The sequence below is a fragment of the Diorhabda carinulata genome, chromosome 4 (genome assembly GCF_026250575.1).
Source record: "Diorhabda carinulata isolate Delta chromosome 4, icDioCari1.1, whole genome shotgun sequence".
NCBI lineage: Eukaryota > Metazoa > Arthropoda > Insecta > Coleoptera > Chrysomelidae > Diorhabda > Diorhabda carinulata.
This window is the reverse complement of record NC_079463.1, coordinates 5,370,389-5,390,595: the sequence shown is the minus strand read 5'-3', so window position 1 is coordinate 5,390,595 and position 20,207 is coordinate 5,370,389. Positions and strand designations below refer to the sequence as shown.

General features: G+C 31.3%; 2 protein-coding genes across 6 annotated transcripts in view; both read left to right on the top strand.

Moving 5' to 3' along the window:
- Nucleotides 1-549: 549 nt before the first annotated feature.
- LOC130893410 (putative tricarboxylate transport protein, mitochondrial) lies at nt 550-9,203 on the top strand. 2 transcript variants are annotated; one of them, XM_057799496.1, is made up of 6 exons: nt 550-781; nt 2,567-2,704; nt 3,164-3,371; nt 3,573-3,796; nt 4,024-4,188; nt 5,018-9,203. In XM_057799496.1, exons 2-6 carry the CDS (start codon nt 2,587-2,589, stop codon nt 5,251-5,253), a joined length of 951 nt encoding a protein of 316 aa, XP_057655479.1. In that variant the 5' UTR covers nt 550-781; nt 2,567-2,586; the 3' UTR covers nt 5,254-9,203. The 2 variants fall into 2 exon arrangements, with proteins under 2 accessions (XP_057655479.1, XP_057655480.1); XM_057799497.1 differs by lacking the exon at nt 550-781 and adding an exon at nt 1,405-1,547.
- Nucleotides 9,204-12,933: 3,730 nt separating this feature from the next.
- LOC130893404 (uncharacterized) overlaps nt 12,934-20,207 on the top strand; it is a 133,228-nt gene continuing 125,954 nt past the window's right edge. For 2 of the 4 annotated variants that reach the window (XM_057799487.1, XM_057799488.1), the window contains exon 1: nt 12,934-13,084. The gene's annotated coding sequence lies outside the window, so the exon portion shown is untranslated. The remainder of the gene's footprint in view (nt 13,085-20,207) is intronic. The other 2 variants (XM_057799485.1, XM_057799486.1) reach the window with 1 other exon arrangement.

The window sequence follows — 20,207 nt, the reverse complement described above, 5'->3', positions numbered from 1 at the left end:
TTCGTGGCAACACCGCAATGCATATAACATAATATAGCGTTTGTCTTAAATGACGGGATTTGGGTATTTAATAGTTAGTGCCGATATCCATTTAGCCTAAGATAGAGTTTTAGAGAATTTCAAAACAAATATAATATACAGGGTGTTCCGGTGAAATAAAATTCATCCTAGGAATCACTAGGCTTTTCAGGACCACCCATTATGTGTTTTCATTCGAGAAAATATGCTCTCATGGCAACCATGTACCAACTGTTTATTTTGTACTTATTTTGAGATATTCAGATGTGTCCATATGTTATACTAACCCTGTATGCTAGTTTATTCTGATATTACATAATACTCGAGTAATAAATAATAAGAACGTTTCTTTCATTGAATTATACAAATGATTAAATGTTATTATTTTAACACGTCTAGGTATTATCAAACACCTATAAATGAAACAGTACAATATTGCATTACTTACGTAATCAGATTAGGATTATTGAAAAAAAACTTGATCTTGAACAATGTGAAATGAAATTATTATAGCAATTGTAAAGTTCAAAGTCTAACCAACTAGAAGCTTGACAACGCTGTTCTAACCTTATTTCTATTATGTTGTTTTAAGTGACAACATATTTTGGCCGCATTAAATTCAAATTAATGTAAATAGATGCTGTTTTAGTTTACATTTACGTTTTATTAATTAAAGAACACAAATACACATATTTTTTTATAGTTTTTGAGTAAATTCACAACTGGCAACACCTGAAAGACAATAGTTTTCACCAAAAACAAGGTAACATGATTATCAATATTTCAAGTTTTTGAAATAATTAATTTTGTTCATACATTTTACGAAATTATAGAAAAGTGGGTGACGTAATTCCTTTAGTATTAATTAGTAGTTTATGTTTTAATGAAAACATTGGATAATAAATCATTTATGTATGAAATATTTCCAATATTTAAATTATACAAACTTTCAGTACTATACAATTATCGTAATTGTATGCTGTATAATTTGCTTGTGTGTTTTTAAAAGAAAGTGTTTAGATCAATTCGAACAAGTTTTCTCAACAAATTTACAACTTAAACATAAAAGATTGTTATTTGAAAGGAATATTTTCTTTTGATTTGGAAGTGTGAGAAAAATTATCATATTAAAAGTAATATAATAACTTAAATAACCTTCAATTTTCCATATCTTCATATTTTCGGTTATCATGTATAATCCATAACCAATTATATGCCGTTCTTTCTCACAATATTTGGTTATTTTCAAATGTAGTTTTCTATATAGTATTTTTAAGTAAGTATTATTAAATATGTATAGCCAAGATAAATTTTAATTAAAAAACAATTTGCATTTTATCAGAATATCGGAAAGTACAAATCACAATATGAGAGTTTAATTATTTTATATTAGTTAAGCTAACAAGCTGATAAGAATGATGAAATAATAATAGGTCACCAAGTGTAAGGCATATGAAATTTTTATAGTCAAGTCTTGTGTATCATCAGTAAATCATAAGTCTGTACTTGTAACTAATTTTATTTCAAAGGTACTTATATAATTATAAATATATTTCTTATGTATGTTTTATGTAGATTTAGTTAATTTTATAGATATTATTTTAACGTTAACCCAGTCTAACAGTTTGTTTGATTTATTGTTTATTTAAATTTAATAATTAGTATTTGAATATTTTTGCAATGCTAAGGATAAGATAAATATTGAGGGGGCTTAAAAAATATAACTTATTTAAGATAATAACTCTTTAGGTTAACAAAGTATTAAAAACAAGTTTATTAGAGGACACCAGTTGAAGTTAAACTCTGAGAGCATAAGTTAAAACACTGCAGTATTTATAAATATCTGGAACCAAAGTTTTCTTTGGTAAGGTGTGGCACAAAGGCCTTCTTTTCAAAGTGAACCATTTTCTTTCCATTTTACTTCAAATTATTCAAGTATTCAGAGAGTTTAGAGCCAGAATCAATATAGAAGTCTTAGATATTTTTCCAATCAAGTCTGGGGTACCACAAGGCAGCGTTCTTGTGCCATTATTTTATTTACTATATACATCAGATCACCAAACGACGGAAAAAACTGCAACAGAAATATTTACGGATAATACAGTCCATCAGTCTTCACTAATAATGTGATATATTCAGTCTGTTATCTTGGAATACATTTGGACTCAAAGCTCAATTGGAAAGAGCACATAATCAAAAAGAGGAAAAAAATCAAAGAGTTATTTTGGTTACTAGGAAGCATATCTAAATTGACTGTGGACAATCAGATTTTAATGTATAAGATTGTGATAAAAGCCATATGGACTTATGGTATAGTTTTTGATTCTCATTGCTGATTTTTGTACATAAATAAATAAGATGAGCAGTTCAAAGTTATAGGAATATTTCTCAGAAACTAAAATCTTATCTGCTAATTTACATGTCGTGTTCAGAGGAGAGAAACTCAAAATGTTATCAATTATATCTAACTTTACATTAATATTTTCACTGGTTATTGATACGTATTATTAAAAAATACTCTTAGTCTTGTTTATGATTTTTGTTTTAGATTTTTAGAAACGAATAAAAATGAGTCCATCAGTTCCCACTACATTTGTTTACCCATTCAAGAGGCCTTGGCTGAAAGATTCCAGTGCTGCCGCGCCTGCTGGCTCTGGAAATATAGGCCTGAAAGGAATAGTAGCAGGTATTTATAATATTTTTATTTGAAAAAACTTAGTTTTTATATATTTTTATTTACAATAATTTTTAAAACAAACTATGTAAAAGTTTAAACCTTCAATTACTTTCTGTTTTATCATATTGTATTAAACTGATGCGTTTTTAGTTATTTGCATTATTTGTTTAAAGTGACTAAAAATTGATATTCTTTGCTAATTTATGAACTAATTATTTACTATTTTGTATATTGGAAATATCTTGACATGTTTCATTATAATTACATTTTTCACTAACAAAAAAGCCACTGTTTGTACCAAAAATGTACAAAATTTCAATGCAATTACCAGACTAAATACTTTTGATTCATAAGGTACGTTTCGGTAGTAGAAATTTGTAGTTTGATTATTCTAATTAATTTATTTAAACATTTTACTAAATTGTTGATTTGTCAAAATTAAACTATGACTTTAATTTATTATTTTAGGTGGTATTACTGGTGGAATAGAAATATGTATAACTTTCCCTACAGAATACGTAAAGACACAACTCCAGTTAGATGAAAAAGGAGAGAGGAAAAAATATAATGGAATAGTTGATTGTGTTAAGAAAACTGTCAAGGGTCATGGGTTTTTTGGACTCTACCGAGGACTTAGTGTTTTATTATATGGATCCATACCAAAAAGTGCAGTTAGGTCAGTTTTACAAACTATTACAGTAATGTTATGACTGAAATCAAAGTCATCATGTTAGATGTGTCTCTGTACTAATAATATCTGTCAACATTAAATTCTTACTAAACATAATGCTTTTTACCATTAATGTATGTGTTGATAACAAATCTATCATCTTCAGACACTGTAGTTAAAGTCAGTTCATCGTGTTTTTGTTTGTAGGTTTGGTGCCTTTGAATCATTTAAAAAACGGATGCAAAAAAGTGATGGTACTCTGACAGTACCCGGAAGGTTATTATGTGGATTAGGTGCTGGTATGTGTGAAGCAGTATTGGCGGTAACTCCAATGGAAACTGTCAAAGTGAAATTTATTAATGATCAAAGGTCTCAAACGCCTAGGTTTAAGGGTTTCTTCCATGGAGTAGGCATGATTGTAAAAGAAGAAGGTAGGTTTGAATTTGAATTATACGCGTTTGTGAATGGAAACATTGTTTTAATTAACTTATGATAAAGATCTTGTTGAAGAATATCCATTCACATCTCTATTTTAATAAAATATGTAAAAAAATTAGATAAACAACCGAAAACGTAAGTACTTGTACAATAAATAATTTGGATGATTCTAATTTTAGTAATGTCACTCGTATTTTATTTTTTCTATAATTTGTTGTAGGTATTGGTGGTGTGTATAAAGGAGTAACGGCGACGATAATTAAACAAGGATCCAATCAAGCGATACGATTTTTTGTAATGGAAACTTTGAAGGATTTATATAAAGGAGGTGACCGTGACAAGAAGATTCCAAAACTTGTTGTAGGTGCAATGGGTGGTTTTGCAGGTAATATATATGATCATTGACATTATAAGCATCACCTATTTATTTCATTTATGAAAAATATATTTTTCAGTGTTGCACATTCAGAATACATTGATTTTCTTTTAATCAGATTCTGTTCTGTTAATGACCAAGAAGTAGAGCAAAACCCTCCTATCTAATAACCGCCGAAATGCTGAAATAATTACCATGAAAAGAGGGAGTCTTGATAACATACATTATCAATGCAATTCTAAGGCAAAGACCCAACCAACGTGTCGTCTTACCGTCCAATGAGCCTTCTACCAACAATGTCCAAACTCCTTGAAAAATTGCTTCTCCACAGCAATGGATCCCCTGCTATCAATTTGGATTCTGACAGTGCAACAAGTCCATCGTCTCGTGCAGAAAATAAACAAAACATGCTCTGCTGTTTTCCTCGATATCGGATAAGTTTTCGATAGAGTGTGGCATCAAGGGCTGCTATACAAAATTAAAAGAACTCTTCCCCTAAAATACTACCCACTTTTGAAATCTTACCTAACCAACAGAACCTTCCAAATAAAAGTTAATGAGGAAAAGTTCAAACATTTTATTATAACAGCAGGGGTGCTACAGGGTGCTACCTTAGTTGATATTTATCATTACCTTTTTTTATACAAGTAAAATTATTTATGATATTTATTTCGAAAATAAACTTTTTAATTCAATAAATTACCTACTTCACGCTCTTGTTTTATAACTGATAATTTTTATTATACTTCATTGCATATTGTGGTTGAAAGTTTTATATTGATTTTACAATTTACCAAAAACAAAATTTTTATCAACTATGAATACTTTTTACTTTTAGGTGCTTGTTCGGTGTACGGGAATAACCCCATCGATGTCGTAAAAACCAGAATGCAAAGTTTAGAGGCTAAAAAGTACAAAAATACATTAGACTGTGCCATACAGATTCTTAAAAATGAGGGAGTAACGGCGTTCTACAAGGGTACCGTTCCCAGATTGGGAAGAGTATGTCTTGATGTTGCTATTACTTTTATGATCTATGACAGCATTATGGACTTATTTAACAAATATTGGTAAAATAGGTGGACATGTATTTTTATTGACGTGTTAAGTCAAATTTCACAATATTTATGTTAACTCTATATTTCTGCATTTTTCTATAATAATTTTTAAACCTTTAAACAATATTTACTTGACCCAGATCAAGTTTTAACAAATGTATATGTACATTGCGAAAAATTTTTGGTTTTGATAAAAATATACGAGAACAACAAAGTTGCGACACTTATTTTGTTTATTTCATTTGAGTTAAGTCAATTCTTTAGAATATTATACAAGTTATTGATCCTTTTTAATAGTTAGTGTCCTATATTCTTAAAATGTTTATTATTCATGTGCCTTTTATTATTTGTTATTGCTATGGATGAAACAGTTCTTTTCTCAGGTTATTCCTCACTTCCAACTCTGCCAATTCTTCTAGGAACCTTCCTATATGCAATCCAAAATTGGTTTGTACTATTTATTCAAGAAATAAAAGAGTTATTATTCATAATTTTGACGTTTTTCTAAATACTTTCATTTTCTCTTCTTTCATGCCCACTAAATCAATCTTCAATTTTATTTTCTATATTACTTTCTCTTCATAATGTGTTGTCTTTTGTTATTTTCAATGTTGTTTGTTTTAAATTTACAAAAAATAATTATTGATAATTCCATTCTATTCACGAGTAGTTCTAATTATTCCTCATCGCAGAATAATTATTGACTCAGTTATGTAAGAAGATTTTGACTGAATCGTTTGTCATGATTCGTTCAATTTCTCTTAATACTCTCGTATATATCACAAATCTTTTTCGCAACCAGTATTGGAATGAACTACTGAACTCATCCTAATACTTTTTATTTTTAATTATAATATTTAAAGGTCATAATTCATCTGCTTGATGCCGTTTGATATCTTTAACGTTTTATAAATCATTAAACAGTCACATCTTTTATTTTTTAAGATTTATATATTCAATATGTTTATTATATTCTATTACTAGTTAATAGTTGATGCCCTTCAAAAAGGAGATGAATTTGCTTCATTTTGATATATTTGTATAACTCAAAATGAAGCAATATTTAATTTTGCCACAATCCCACTACGAAAACGCTCATAATATAACTGTCAATGACTTGTCAGCAGTCAGACAACGAAAATGGAATAATGGAGCTAATAACTCTTAATATATGTTTAATTAATTTGAATTTTAATTTATTTTTCAGTGAGATACTACTGGAAAATCTTTTTTAGGGATTAATTAGACTGAGACTAAAGTTAAGGGCAATTGTTAATTTTGGAATTTTTATTGTTTTTAAAGGATTCCTTGCACTTTACGAAAATACATTGTGTATTTCTATTCATGCGTTTACTCTACTATATATCAAAGAAACAATTGATTCTAATATCAGAAGGATAAATTATTATATCAAGATATATTGAGCACGTACTCAAACCAAACGTGAAATTGCTATTTTAACTTTTCTCACTTATTTTTATGATTATGCAATCACTGTTTCTGAAAATATTCTCACTATTAGACGCCTATTTGTGCAGGTTAAATCCCTTTGAACAACATATCAAATAGTGAAGTAACTTATTGAACTGAATCTGTACCTAAAATGTAAATTATGGATAAATTCAGTAGCTTATGACATGGTGTAATATTTTATGACGGATTATTTCATTCCTAATTATAATTGTGTATGCATTTATTATATTAATTCACATTCCAAACAGCAAGTATGTGTTACAGTAAAAATGATAAATCAGTGATTATACATAATCCCTACTGAATTTGTTGAATGAGATAAATTATTTCATATTTATCAAATTTACCGGTTAGTATATGAAATTTGTTTTGTTAGTATCCATAATAACAACCCAACTACTTTAAACTTATTTTGATATGTATTTATTGGTATGAATTGAAAGATAAGAAACAAAATTTTTTAAACATGACATTGTTTCTTAAATCTGTCAAATTTCGTAGATTATTTCTGTAGACTACGCTTTTAAGAGAGGTCAGAGCTCAGAGGTGGCCATTCATTATCACCTCATCGTGAAATCACTTTTTCTAGGAATAATTCGTCCCATGGAGCTAAAGAGTTGTTAGTGGTGTGTGAAGTGACCCCATCCTTTTGGAACTATGTCAGCCGGTTATAATGTAACCGATACAATCGTCGAACTCGAAAAAGTGATCGACTATTTTCGAAAACGAGCAAAACGAGCGTTGCTCTTCCGTGTACGGCATGACAGCAACTAAAAATTTAAGGAATGCGCTAGTAAACGACCCGCCCGGTTGGGTTAGGTGGTTGTCACGTAACAAGAAGCTTCGCAAACTGAACGAATTTTCGTTAAGTTAGGGACTTTTATCACCCATTACGAGTTGGGGGATTTTATAAACTTCCCGGTAAATTTGATAAATATTTATTACTTTTCCCGTAACATATATAATATTTGTAAAAAATACAACCGATTTTTGAAAACATTTTTATACTATTCTCACAGAAAATCTTATATTATGTATATTCATTTTATCCACAATAATTTCATTGAAATATGGTCTATAAAACGTAAGTTTTAATCTTGGAATATCCTGTAAAACACTCAATATATAGATTTGTTAACATTTATAATATTTACCTTTTTTTTCTCTTTATTGATATAGATAACTATATTTTTTTACAATAATTCCAGATGAAATATCGGTGAATCAGTTATGGAATGATTATGGATAAAAAGTTGTGTAAATTGTTTGTTTTAGATGCATTTTGTTTACAGAATTAATGATTCGAGAAAACGTTTAAATTTACGTCTATATAAAACATTTATACATATTATACAACGAGCGTATAATAGCTATTATACTCGATTCGAAAACTACATTTTATCCACGACTATATAAAGTTAAAATCGCACTTTTGAAAGCAAATTCAGATTGTAATGTTTTTATTTTTATTCAATCTATTCTAATCGATTAAATATTTTCATTATTACAAAAACAACTAAATAAACGGATTTTAATATATACATAACAAATAGTTTAAATTTAGGATGTTGATTGAATATTATTAAGAATTATTGGATTTAGCCGCGAAAGTTTGAATCGTCTGGATTTAGCAGTTTTACGAATTCACATTTTTATACGCTGTTACAAATAAGCCCGGCAGATGGTGCTACAGTCGGTATCAAGGCTATTTATTCATACTGCAAGTAAACTGCTAAATCGACTTGGATGAATTTTTGTGTATGCATTTATGCATTTATTTCATTCATTTTGTGTATGTATTCATTGAATTTCATCATTCTCCGAGCAATTGCTCAATATTGGCGTCAATGTATCAAATTACTAGACAATTTCTGCAACAGGGTAAATACAAAATATGCTATTTATATTAATCATGCGTGGCTTCGTGAACGAGCTATTTTAGCTGCAAAAAATATCGATGTGACGCTATTAACTTCAAAATACAACAATCATTACCCGGCAATGAGATAAGTGGTCAACTATCCTGTTGAATTTTTGAATTCGCTGGATTTACCACCACATAACTTGCGATTAATTAAACATTATTGATTATAACGAATTGTTTTTTAGAAAAATTGATGTTATTTCAAAATAACAAGAATAACAAAATTATTATATTATTTGTTATTCGTTTCTTCCTTTGTTTAATATCCTAATCGCCTTGGTAATTTCTCATTTCTGTGACCTTTTGTTATATTTATGTTCCCAAATCGTCTCTTCTGATTTGAAATTGGATTTTTTTTTATAATTTTTGAAAGACAGATAAAAATTGTCATATAGTCGTGGAGAATAAATTCTATATGTGTAATTATACTTTCCATTATTTAATTTATATGTGGTTTTGTTTTTAATTTTATGTATATTTTATCAAAAACTTGTATTTTTTTGTTATTATTTTCATAGTTTTATTCATTAATATAATAGTAACTGAAAAAATAAATGCAATTCGCTTTTTTTGTTTTATTTAAAATCTTGCAACCTAGACAACAAATTAGCAAAATAGAAAAACTAATGACTAAGTTAAAAAGAACAGAATTTATTAGATACTTAAATAAACGGATCCTTTTATGCACTGGTAAAGAAGGAATTTTACAGGATTGTTTATTTTATTTCTGATACATTTTGTACACCAATCAGCTTACACCTGAAAACAACAAATACTCTGTTTTTAAGAAATTCGACTCACCAAGGTTTTATCCTCTTGAGTCTTCAATCTATTCTTAAAATACCATCAGTTAGTGTGACTTAAGCTAGCTGCCACTAGCAACGTTACTCGTCTGTCTTGCGCCGGTTTAAATGAAGATGCAGAACCCTCGTTTCGAATCATTCTGCAGAAGCTGGGAAAATGGGTTAAAGCAGAAGCTTCATCCAGAGATCTTAACCACCATTCTCTCCTTGGAGATGAACTGAGAAAAAACAAGTTCTTTCGCGACTGAGATCCTCAAAATTGTTTAGAAAGGGATGGAGCAGATAGTAAAGCAGACATTTGAAGAAGAAGCTGTGGACTTCAAGGATCTGAAAGAATAATATAATTACTGGATCCTTCCCTCCCACGAAGTAATACCTAACAGCAGTGCAGCGGAGGAGGCAGAGGTTAAAGTAAGAAGGAGTAGATTTTTAGTCAGTAGGGCAAACGAGTCCGACACACAAAGTATAATATCCTGTCCTGATAATACGTATAAAGTATTTGCCGCACCTCTATAAAAAAACCTTGCACCCTACGAGGTATCTGAGCTGTAAATAGTGACTTTAATACAACTTCGGCATAGCTTTTTCTCAACTTCTGACTAAAGGTTGTCGGCGGTCTCGAGCTACTACCATTATAACTATTTATGTACAAGACTTCATTGTTATGAGACACGAATACAGGCTACATAACACAGAGACACACACTAGAAGGTATCTAATTGAACAGTTGGTAAAAATCCCTAAGTTACCGTGCCGATAAAATTCACTTCCTCTCACTTTATCTATAGTGCGCATGCGTGAGAATGCGCAGAATCGATCTGGAACCTCGGAGGATAGAGAAAGCGTTATCATTCTGTCTTCCTTAATCGGAACAGCTTCCACTAGTAGAAATTGTTCATATAGGGGTATTCTCTTCTTCTTCTCACTCAAGATCGTCTGCAGTCTTGTTTATCTATATCATCTTTCGTCGGCTGTCATTATGAATACGCACCCACACGACTTCATTGTATAATAAACCAGTAAAATTAAATATTACATGTCGCAATCTCCCAGTCTCTATACCTCAATTGAAAAGAATGGAAATTTTGTAGTTGTTGGCAACATTTAAAACTTCTTTACTTGGAGGAACAAAACATTTTCAAGTTGAGTTGCTATCGTTATGTTTGCTAAAGAATAATGACCTATAGTTGTATTGTGTGCGATATGAATGACGTCTTCCTCATTTGTTAGTCGAAGAGAACTCACTTGTATTGAATATCTACAAAAGCTACGTGCGAGGGATAAGCAATTTACGAGTTCGTAGTGCTATGGAGATGCGCTGTTTATTAACAAGCGCATCTGAAAATGTTTTGTCTATAGAGACTGATTTTCTTCATATTAATATAACATTCCAATAATAGCTCAATTTAAATAAACAAAAAAAAATGATAATTCGTAGCTTGGATAAACGAAAATCACAGTGCATCAAAAGTTTGATATAATTTGAAAATCGACAAGCCTACGATAAAGTTGAGCTCCCAGTAAAAAAGTACCCAAATTAAAAAAATTTAGTTCAGGTTCAATGTTTTTTAACGATTTTTAAAGACACTAATTCTTACTAGCTGTTTCTGGAGTATATACGAGGGTTGTCTGGAAATTTTCCGACCTTAACATGAATATGCGGATGCGTTGAGAGGTTATAACCAGAATTTCAGCCATTTTGGGTGCTTACTTTTAATTTTGAAAGTCAATACGCCTATATAAATGAAAGAGAAGTTAGACACTGTGTACGGAGACTTGGTACCATCATTTACAACCGTAAAAGATTGAGCAGTTGAATTTAAACGTCTTGACTACAGTTGCTTTATAACGTAATGTGACCATATCAGAGTGGCCGTCATGTTTAACCCAAACTCGGATGATTAAGCATGGAATTACTTTCGTTCTTCTCATAATTAAGGCATAATAAAACTTTTCATGAGGTCAATAGTATTTTTAATGAAAAATAATACGAAAATAATTTATTTTGTGTCGTAGATAGTTTAAATTGATAAATAACGGTAAAGTGTATGATTCAATTAATTTTCATAAAAAATCTTTTCTTCGCAAATATTCATGTTTATGAAAAAAGAGATTAAACGCTCCAAATTTCCAAAAAAGTCTTCATTCGTGTAATAAAACGTTTCGTACAACTAAGTTTAAATAATGTAGTGTTATGTACTTACCGTATGACAGAAAACGATTCGTATACAGGAGTGAAATTGCCAGGAGCGTTTTGAGGAGTGCATCAAATAGATACGTATCCTTATTGAAATCACTGCAATGAAATTATACCTGCTTTAGGAAAGGTATAGTGCATGCCTAGAATGTTCAACCCTCAACAGTCAAGCACAAACCATTCAAAAAGGGGAAAACGTTGAAATTTGTACCCACGAAGGGATAATTTCCAAATTGATGCTATTGCATTGGTTTATTCGACCAAATACCACAAACAATTGCAGAATACGGGCTCATCAAACACATTTACTAAAAATCAACTTCCCTATAAAAGCAAAAGAAACATTGTGGCAATCGCAACATTCAACATAAACAAACCACGTTCGCGGACGCTCAACCAATAAAAAAGAAGACGATAATCGTTCTAGGCGGCCAAAAACTGCGATAACCAGTGATATGTTCAAAAAGTTCGGCAAATGGTACTGGATGATCGTTGGATCGGCGTATCAAAAGAACGCATTTGCCATATATTGACTAGAGACTTATGTATTTTGGAATAAAAGCGTATTCAAATGAATATTTCCCAGGCCTCATTGAAGCGGTGTAAACAAAATGTGCCGGATTTTTTGCGTCGATCCATAACTGTTTTTGAAACCTCGATTCACCACTCTATTTCTGAAATGAACAGTCAAAACAGTGGATTGCAGAGGGCGAACCTGCTCCGAAACAAAGATGGTTTCATTGTTCGGAAAGTGTTGACCACCGTTTCATGGGATAGTGATGGGATTGTATTTACGACTATCTTTAGCTAGGTGAAATAATAAAAGAACGCACCTCCCTGCAATCTTTTCTGTTTCCTAACCTTCTTATTTTTTTTTTGGAATACCAACGAAATTTATTATTCCAAGGAGTAAATAAATCCAGGGATAAAATTGACTGTGTACTATCTGAGATTTTGAGCTGTTTATTTATGTCCCTTATTAATGACTAGATATGTGTATATTAAGAAAATTCATTATTTGGAAGCATTAACACGCAAAAAATCACCGCAGTTTTTTTACTTATTTATTGTTTTGTATTATAGTAGACCATTTATAGAACCAATCCGCCATTGTAGAGAATTATTATTTCCGACTATGGTAGTATAAACTGTCATTATGATTTAAAAGTCTAAGTAAAAAAAAACTAGAACGGTAAAAATTTTATGTGGAAGAAGCGCGTAGTTGCCATCTGTACGAATGAATGTAAAGCGAGTGGAGAAAATCCTTTAGGGAAAGCTGGAAACGTCCGCTTTCCAGTCAGTAAGGGTGGAAATATTGCGCGCACAACAATGCGTTGATACCGTAGAAACTGAAACTGTTATAACACGAAATGATGCTTATTTTTTTCATTTAAGTGTAGTTATAGTGAATTTTTTGTTCCGAAATTAGCTTTTATGGACATTTCTGAAGGTAAGAAAAATATCAATAATAATAAGTAATTAAAAAAAAAAAATTATTGAAAGTTGTCAACATTTGAATAGTTTGCATATATTATTAAATGTACGAAGTGTGATCAGGAACATGATGAATTATTTGATTTAAAAAAAAAGTTTCAGAAAAATTGCGTAAACCCTCTCTAAGTACTGTCATTGGTTCGCAATCCACTTATCCTAATTTGAAAGTTTTCTTCGGAATAGCTTTCATCTGATCCTCCCAAGTAATCTCCTCAATGTCAGATAAGGTATCATAAATTTATGAATCTTTTTAAGTCTAACAGTTCTAAAAATCTCCTAGGTAAGTCACGTGTAATGTCTTCTTAGTGGTTCCTTGACAGATTGTTAGGTTGGTTGCTAAGCCTTAGATCGTATTTCTGGGATAGAACGGATATTTCTTCTTCTACACTTGAGCAAAGTTATATTAACTATTTATTATATCAAATATAATCCATTGATTCAGAAGATCTTAAAGAACGGAATTGTGAAGCATGCCAGAGCAAAAGACGAAGTGAATGATACCGTTTAAATGCAATTTATTATTGACATTATTCGGGAGCTACAAGGTGTCCAGAAAGGGTATCGGGTATTTGTAAGTTCAAGTAAACAAAAAATATTTATAAGCAATAAAAGCTTTTATTGTTTTTTGATACCATATGAATTGGAAAATTATTTGGAAAAGATGACGTTATCCAAATAATGACCGTTACGTTGCTGGTATTCTTCTAAACGGGAACAAAGTTTGGCGATAACACGTCGACACAAAGCTCTTGATATTGCTGCCATTTCTGACCTGATGTTTTCCTTCAATTGGGATAGGTTCGTTGGATTATTTTGATAAACCTTACTTTTAAGGTATCCCCAATAGTCAAGCGGGCTAAGGTCGGGGCTTCTGGGAAGCCAGTTGATGTTACCCCTTCGCGAAATGACTTTATTAGGGAATAATTCATTCACAACTTCCATCGAGTCATTCGAGGTATGCCAAGTGGCCCCATCTTGCTGGAACCACGTTATTGAGTTGAAATCTGCAAATTCCTGCAACTCTGGGACCAAAAAATTTCGCAACATATCGCAGTAGCGGTCAATATTCACATTGATTGTTCGGCCTCGTTGATATTCATGAAAATAAGGACCAATAATTCCTTTAGCAGACATAGCGGCCCAAACAACGACTTTTGGTCTGTGCAGGAGTCGTTCATGCTTTCGGCTCGAATTCTCGACTGCCCATTACCGACAATTCTGTTTATTAACATGACCATTTAGGTGAAAATTTGCTTCGTCGCTGAACAGTATGTTTTCAAAGTTGTCAAATCGCTGCATCATTTCGTTCGCAAAATTCAGTCGATTAGCATAGTCTGTATCCTTCAATTCTTGAACCAATTGAATTTTATAGGCTTTTAAATGTAAATCTTCCTTTAAAATCAAATGTAAGGACGATTTTTTGATGTTTAACGCTTGTCGTCACTTGGCGCGTGGCGTGTACGATGTTCCGCAGGATACAGACGTTGAGCAGTCACTATTGAATCACCGTTACGATAATACGCTCGTACTCAAAATACGTGATGCGTCTCCGAGTACTGTTCCATCGTGACTAAAACTCCACAAAATGGCAGACGCCACGAACCTCTCCCCGCTCCCTTTCGTCGCTCCGTTTCGAATGTGGCGCGAAAACAAATACCCTATACTCTTTTTGGACACCTTGTATAAGGAGTTACTATGAAAAGCTGCACCTTTTCATAGTTATGTCTTAGATCCATCTGTGTACCAAACCGACTCATTTGGGTTTAGCAAATTAGAAGAGTTATCTCAGAGAAGGTGAATTGAAATTTGGTTATGAAGTTGTAGAAGTTGGTACAACGGTCACAATTTAAAGTTAGAACCTCTTAGATGTCCCTGTCCTTTAGTATAACCGCGTGCTGATATTCCACTAATTTTCACAATCTTTTCAATTACTGTCTAATCGCAGCTTTTACTATTTGGTGGTTTGTGAGATCGAGATGTTCCAGGCCCCAAGATGTTTTAGCCATTCGTCTATAAGCCCCATACGGTAATCTACTTAATCTCATATTTTTAAAAGAGTAATTGAAAACGGGCTCCAACGATTTTCATGAAATTTAGCATACAGGGGACTTGGTAGGAGATAAATCGATCTAGCTAGGATTCATTTTTAAAAAACGTCGTTCTATTAGGGTTTTCAATAATCGATAATTAACTTGAATATAAACTTTTTTTATTGGAGCGAAAATAAAATAATTAGAAGTAAAATAAAAAGAAAAAGGTGGCGTTTGAGTCGTATTAATGTTAAATCACTCTTTCGGTGGAAAAGTAATAGTAATGGGTAGATTTTCGTTAGTGTCTGTTGTACAACCACGTGCTGAACTAAATTCTTAGATTTTTTTATCTAGCGATGCTCCTTAAGGTCTGTTTTTAAGACTTTTAAAAACTAGAAGAGAATATGCGCGTTGATATAGAGCAACGACAATTTGTTGATCAGTATTTGGTATCTGCTAAACAATGGAAATGTTGAGGGGATTAAAGATAGAGCATTACTTGCACCGAAGCTGAAAAAATTAATGATGAAATAGTTGGCAAAATTTACTATGACTCAATGGAAGAATCTCACTGAAGAATCACTTGAATTTACTACAGAATTTCTCCATAGTGTTATCATATCAGCCATGAACTAAAATTGAAAAAAAAATGCATTAGTAATGTTGTTGCGTGATTTAGATGTATCAGAAAGACTGGGAAATTGTGTAAGACTCATGGTAACAAGTCTGGGTATTCAGTTGGCTTAAAGACAAGTCTTTTTAGAGTTAAGCGACCAACTAGAGTAAAAGTTTATCTTCTCAATGAAATCCTCGAGATACCCGCTATATAGCGAAGGAAGTATTAGATTAAGATTCGATTTCAAAATTAAAACTATTAGTTTAAAATATTAAACTAATTACACTCGTTATTTTTCATTCAAATATCCAGTTCATATCCAGAAAAATATTATTTCATCAGTATGTATTTGGTATCCAAATATAATTTCTGAAAAACAGAAAATATCGAGCAAAGCTCGGTCAATCAGGTACTATTATCTTGAAGATCGTCGGAATTTAATTAAATGATTGATAATCTTTTGAAAAATCGCCTCTGTGAACAAAAAAATTTTTATTCGATGCATTTGTATGATACCTCATTCATATTAAATTAGATCTCTTCTAGTTGCTATAGGAAAACAATTCATACATGGAATAATTTATTTCAATTATACAATTAAAACGTAGTTATTCGTAATTGTTGTGTAATGTAGAAAAAGAATTTTTAGCGTGATTCTTCTCAATAACAAGATCACGTACTCCTAATAATTCGTTGGTAATTGACGTTTCAATGACCCAATATTCTGTTTTCTACATCGTATCTGATATTTATATTGAGGATTACCAGGGAGATATATACGTGAAAGATGACTCAATTTGCTATCCGGCCGGATTGAATCTTGTACTAGATCCCGACTTAGATTCAAGACGTTAAATTTTTTCTTGAAAATTTATATGTAGAAAAATAAAAATTTATGCGACAAGATAATTTAAATTCAAAAGTGTCTTTGCTAAATAACAAATTGGAGGCGATAATCTAAAATAGTTTTTATTTTTTATTAAACTATATCACTAAATTCAATTTCTATGGTTCCTAACAAGTAAATTTTACTTACATCCCTTGTAGTATAAATAATTATTACACACCCTGGGGCGTACTTTAAACAAACATAATAAGAAGTTTAGACCAGTGGCGGTCTTTATCAGAATATTATTTTACATTGAAAATCAATAGATATCATAAGTAAAAGGACTTTTTCAATAATTATGGAATTATTTCAATAAATATGATATAAGTATGTCATAATTGACCAAATATTCCATTTAACTAAAATATGAAACACTTAAAAACAATAGAAGTAATATTTATTATATATCGAGTACCTTGTAATCATTGTAACGCTTGTTACATAGGACAGACATCTCAGTATTTGGAAAATAGACTAACAGGTCATCAATTTGATAAAAAATGCATTAACGAACCACGAAATATAAAAAAAAAACATATATTCAATTATAGAGAATCAAAAATTATTAAAACGGAATCAAATATACGGGAGAGAACGAGAAAGCTATCAATGATAAAAAAGATCTAAATAATTTAAGTAAAATTTCTAGATCTGTTTTGTAAATTTCAATATAACTACGAATAATTTGACTGATAGCTGCTATATGTTTTTGAGATGTAAAAACTAAGGATTTTTATTTCGATTTTATTTTCATTTTGATATTTGATGAAGCCTGAAAGTAGTGGAAATGGCAATATTATATGCTTTTAAACGAAATTTTAATTGATACAGATTTAAAACCAAGAAAATTCATCAACAAAACCATATAAAAGAGGTCTAAAAAGTAAGAAATTGGTGGAATTAAATAAATATACAGAAATTAAACGCAAAAGGCTCGAGCTAGCTACATGCTTCCTGTGATTAGATATCGCTGTTACATACTCATACTTACTCCTCAATTTCTATTACAGCACTTTGTTGGTAAATTTGATTGAATCTTACTTCGTCAATTGTAGTTTCGAGTTTAAATTGTTCATTCATTTAATAGATTCTGTGTTGATAACTGATAATATCGATTAAATGCGTAAAATAAAATTTGTTCGGTAGAAAATTCTTCGAAGACATTTAGCGCCACCTTCCGTACCAATAGCACTAATAACGTAATCTGTTTTGTAATTTCTAATGGAAATATTTGGTTAAAAACTTGTATGATGCTTTACTTTATGATGTTATTATAAAAAAAATCAATTCACTATTAAAAAATTGCGGAATATCTATTCTTATATTTCTCGTGGGATCAAATTGGATTATTTTGTGAATAAAATATAAGTTCAATTCAGTTTCATTGGTGACCTACAAATAGAACCGCAATTACCGAGTCATGGATATTCTTTTCAATTTCTGTCGTTATAAAGGGATTTTTTACACTGTAAATTCGATCTTAATTGAAAATCAAAAAAGTTTTCAAATACTTTATTAATGAATTCAGAAAATAGAATGAACACTTGCATTGTGATTTTCGATTCGGAATATGTCGTAGTTCTGTCTATAAAATGGAATCTCAATAAATTTCTATACCCTTGTACAGTATTTTTGGATTCCTCAATACGATTACCACCCTGTATATTTTGGGATACTCCGAAGCTAGAGGAGTTAGAGTTGGTAACGTTGTATTTTTAAATGCCACAAACCTTGAGTAGTAAGCTTTGACTTCAGAGTCGCTACTATCAAAGAATAAACAAATAAAACTTGCCATCTAAATATGAATCCATTATCCTTTACGAGCAATATTGTTTCGTTGGTATAGCGTATTTGGAAGAAGACAGATATCGCTTGGTAATCAGGCACGTTCTGGTAGGATCATCATCTTTATGTGAAAAAGTAGGAATTGTTCAGAAAACGTTGAAATATTATTTAACTAAATACTAACAGGTGATGATCTGTACATACCATTTAATGGTATTATTACTCGCCAAGTCGTGTGTTGATCCACGAAGAGAAATATTTACGTGGTCGACGATAAGACAGACAAAGCAATTCATTAATTTTGGTAAGCTCCTTTTCAACTGCGGATGACCACATGTTTTTCATCGTGCACTTGATCACTGTCTTCATTGGACTGTTCTATTCATCTAGCACTTTATCTACGAACCGCGCAGATTTACTTATACATTTTACTTAGTTTAACTTCCTTTGCATCTCTTCTGCTTGCTCGGAACTGCAGTGCTGCTGCTGATGGAAATAGAAACGGCATGGATCAACGGTCGACAAAAAACTAATTCAGATAATTGTAAATCAATTACCCGTTACAACACATTGATAACGTTAAAAAAATTGTAGTTATTATCCTTCAGTAACAATTTCGTTTAGCTGTATTGCGGAGAATATCCGCTTTTGTTTTGGGTTAGATTCTATGGAAGTTATAGAAAAGAAGAATATCGAAATCCAGTGCAAAACTTGAATGAAAATGATTACATTAGAATTCCAATCTTTTTTTTTTAATATAAATTGTGAGTCTAGCATTATTTTTATATTGATTATTGGGATAAAGGTCTTAATTTCTCTGCCAATCAAAAGATTGTATCTTCTACGTGAAACAATTAATTTATCTGATATTTCCGCTCGAAAAGATAATGGACAAAATTGACTTCATACATTATATATTGATTTGCGGTTGTCGACAATCGGTTGTGTGAGCACAACATCCGAATATAGCGTCAAAAGAAATGATGGGAATAACGTCGTTGTTTATGCTGCTGTTATTCAGGGAAAAGCGGTTAGACCTCAAATTAATAAGATAGGAAAGCAGGAAATTTGGTTTTGCTGAAATTGCTCGGGCGGAAAATAATTGTTTACATCTATTGTAGAAGAAATTTTTCTATACAGATATAATTTTCCATTGCACTTAACGTTTTTATGGAAGAGTATCATATGTTAATTTGGAATCAAATCAAATCAAATCAAAAACAAGACGTTTCCACGCATGTGAGAGGATATCCCCAGAAGTACCTGGCCTGACCTAGAGATGGGGGTAGTTGCTTGAAAAATACCCCTGTATTAAAAAGTACACAAAACGTTTTCACTGGATGTATAAATATAGAAAAAATACTTTTATTTGAATGGCCTTAGTCCAACCAATATAAAAGCTGAACTAGATTCTACTCTGGGTGAGACTGCTCCTTCGTTATCAACAATAAAATATTGGGTAGCAGAGTTAAACGACTTGCGAAGACCAGCATCGCAGTGGTCGACCAAATGAGAATCAACTCCAGAAATGTTGAAGGGAATCCTGGATAATCGTTGACTGAGAGTGCGCGAGCTAGTAGACATAGTAGACATTTCAAAAAGTGCAGTACATCGCATATTAACTGAAAATTTAGACTTGAGAAAGCTGTGCTCAAGATGGGTGGCACTTTTGCTCACAATGGAACAAAAACAGCGTGGTGAAGATGTTTCCATCGAGTGTATGGCAATGTTTCACAGAAATAAAGTCGAATTTTTGCTC